At 34.0% G+C, this 683-nt stretch overlaps 1 protein-coding gene across 1 annotated transcript; it reads left to right on the top strand.

Annotated features, from left to right (window-relative positions):
- Positions 1 to 31: 31 nt before the first annotated feature.
- Positions 32 to 570, top strand: LOC117102099 (hyalin-like; the record flags this gene model as incomplete). Its single annotated transcript, XM_033242300.1, has 2 exons — positions 32 to 178; positions 322 to 570. Coding segments are annotated over 2 exons (396 nt in total), but the record flags the coding sequence as incomplete, so codon positions are not given.
- Positions 571 to 683: the final 113 nt, after the last annotated feature.

Here is a 683-nt window from a genome sequence, read left to right as displayed (position 1 = left end):
ACTGTCACATATAATGCTTCGGATGTTACAGTAACTGACAACTCAGGGGAATCTCTTGTTCCAATTACCACAACATCATTTCCAGCTGAATTTGTGATTGGACCAACCAATGTAACGTATACAGCTATCGATTCTTCTGGAAATACTGGTAGTTGCACGTTTACAGTAACTGTTACAGGTTAGTTATATATTGTTATCTATACATAGACTTACTCTATATAAAATTATGCTTAAGCAAAAATACTCTACCAGTGATACTTTGTAGCCTTTTCAACAAACAATTATATATTATATATTATGTAAATCTAATTTACTCTACAGATAGCGAAGATCCTGTATTGATATGTCCACCTGACAGTAGTTTATCAATTGATGGAGGAATGTCGACAGCTACTGTCACATATAATGCTTCGGATGTTACAGTAACTGACAACTCAGGGGAATCTCTTGTTCCAATTACCACAACATCATTTCCAGCTGAATTTGTGATTGGACCAACCAATGTAACATATACAGCTACCGATTCTTCTGGAAATACTGGTAGTTGCACGTTTACAGTAACTGTTACAGGTTAGTTATGTATCGTTATCTATACATAGACTTACTCCATATAAATTTTGCTTAAGCAAAAATACTCTACCAGTGATACTTTGTAGGCTTTTCAATAAACAATTATGTATTAT

This window comes from Anneissia japonica, unplaced genomic scaffold (assembly GCF_011630105.1).
Source record: "Anneissia japonica isolate Jap-2015-1 unplaced genomic scaffold, ASM1163010v1 scaffold183310_len990_cov169, whole genome shotgun sequence".
NCBI classification, from domain to species: Eukaryota; Metazoa; Echinodermata; class Crinoidea; order Comatulida; family Comatulidae; genus Anneissia; species Anneissia japonica.
Note: the sequence above shows the minus strand (reverse complement) of the source record. Positions and strands in the feature narration are given on the sequence as shown.